General features: G+C 38.4%; 2 protein-coding genes across 2 annotated transcripts in view; both read left to right on the top strand.

The window, feature by feature from the left end:
* The window catches only part of brinp2 (bone morphogenetic protein/retinoic acid inducible neural-specific 2), a gene marked incomplete at its 5' end in the record, with an annotated part of 97383 nt that overhangs the window by 44370 nt on the left and 51377 nt on the right, over positions 1–1636 (top strand).
* LOC118335025 (polyunsaturated fatty acid 5-lipoxygenase-like) overlaps positions 1–1636 on the top strand; it is a gene marked incomplete at its 5' end in the record, with an annotated part of 6592 nt that overhangs the window by 715 nt on the left and 4241 nt on the right. The window contains 2 exon segments of the mRNA XM_035671198.1: positions 404–490; positions 1097–1266. Coding sequence (XP_035527091.1) covers positions 404–490; positions 1097–1266 — 257 coding nt within the window.

Below are 1636 nucleotides of genomic sequence, written 5' to 3'. Positions count from 1 at the left end.
AAGAGAATATTTGACAGTCCTGGATTGAACCATTACAGTTTATATGGGGCAGAGACGAGGGTAATGACACCGCATGCATTAAGTGGCCAACGGTTCGGATCGACACCTGGGCCGCTGCAAAATGACCTTTCATTCAAATAAAGGCATAAAAGCTGAAAAAAAGAGTTAAAGTATGCTAACAGGTAAGTATATTTATTTAGCCAAAGGATATGTTAGATCGTCTAGTTTCATGTGATACCAGTATCTTCACTCTAGCTTTAAAATGGAACCTGCTACAGCTGAATGACAGTACAGAGTGGAAAAAGGTAAGGATAATGGGGTGGCACTTGGGGCCGCCTCCCTCTGGACATTTCCCTGTTTAGGAAGAATCAATTAGCTCAGCTTTTGTGTCTTCCGGCTTTAGCTCCTGGCCCCTCATCTGCGCTATACTCTAGAGATCAACTGTAGGGGACGCACTCAGCTCATCTCTCCCAATGGCATCTTCAAACGGGTGTGTCACTCTAAAACAGTACATTTAATTGAGATTTTCAAATGTTTTGTTGCGCCATCACAGTCATATTATTAATCTCTGATGTCTTGGAAATCAATTGTAAGGTAATTAATAGATGGTTATGGGTATATTTTAGTGCCAGGTCAAATTCAATTTGAAATATTAAAACTGATTATTGTACACAAAATTTTAAATTGTATTTCACAGATTGATTTTGAATCTTATGGTTTAAAATGTAATTGAACTTTTTTATTGGTTTCGATTTGTGAGTATTATTATTATTATTTTATTTTTTTGTTTTGGTGGAGTTCCAAATTTAGTCCAGGAAACTCAATTTGAAAACTGAATTCTGAGATGAATTTGGAAGCAATACGAGTTAAAATTTAATTTCAAATCACAAGATTACATTTTTAAATAATCAGTTTTAACATTTCAAATTCAAAACTATTACATTCTGATTCAATTTGTGAAAAATATCTCCATAGATGGTGCTCATCATCATGGTGATGGTCCTGTGTGTGTGTGTGTGTGTGTGTGTGTGTGTGTGTGTCTGTGTGTGTGTGTCTGTGTGTCTGTGTCTGTGTCTGTGTGTCTGTGTGTCTGTAGGTTGTGTCTACAGGTGGTGATGGCCTGTTGATTCTGGCTCAGAGGGAGTACAAGGTGCTGACCTACCGCTCCCTCCAGCCCCGCAATGACTTCACTGACAGAGGAGTTTATGAGCTCCCGAAATATTTCTACAGAGAACACAGTCTGATGCTATGGGACGCAATACACAGGTACTACTACACACACACACACACACACACACATCATCATGTGGTAATTCTGAATGAAATGGAAAATTTTGCAGGCGTAGTTATGATAGAGATTTAAAGCTGCAGTAGGTAATTTCTCTAAAAATATTTTTTTAAGCCAGTCTCTTGCTGGTCAATGCAGTGTCTACATATATATGTCTATGTTTGAGAGCATTCACCAGGCCTTAACAAAAACAACCAATCAGAGCCAAGAAAGTTAGTTGATTGTTGAGTCTCATTCCCAGGGCGTCAAATACAGATACTTTGGGACTCTGGGGATTAGACTCAACAATCAACTATCTTCAAGCCTCCAAACCAAAGTCTCTTTCTATATTTCTCGGCTCTGATTGGT

Source organism: Morone saxatilis, unplaced genomic scaffold (genome assembly GCF_004916995.1).
Source record: "Morone saxatilis isolate NCDOM2014 unplaced genomic scaffold, NCSU_SB_2.0 Contig23, whole genome shotgun sequence".
Lineage (NCBI taxonomy): Eukaryota > Metazoa > Chordata > Actinopteri > Moronidae > Morone > Morone saxatilis.
This window is presented reverse-complemented; position numbering and strand designations above follow the sequence as displayed.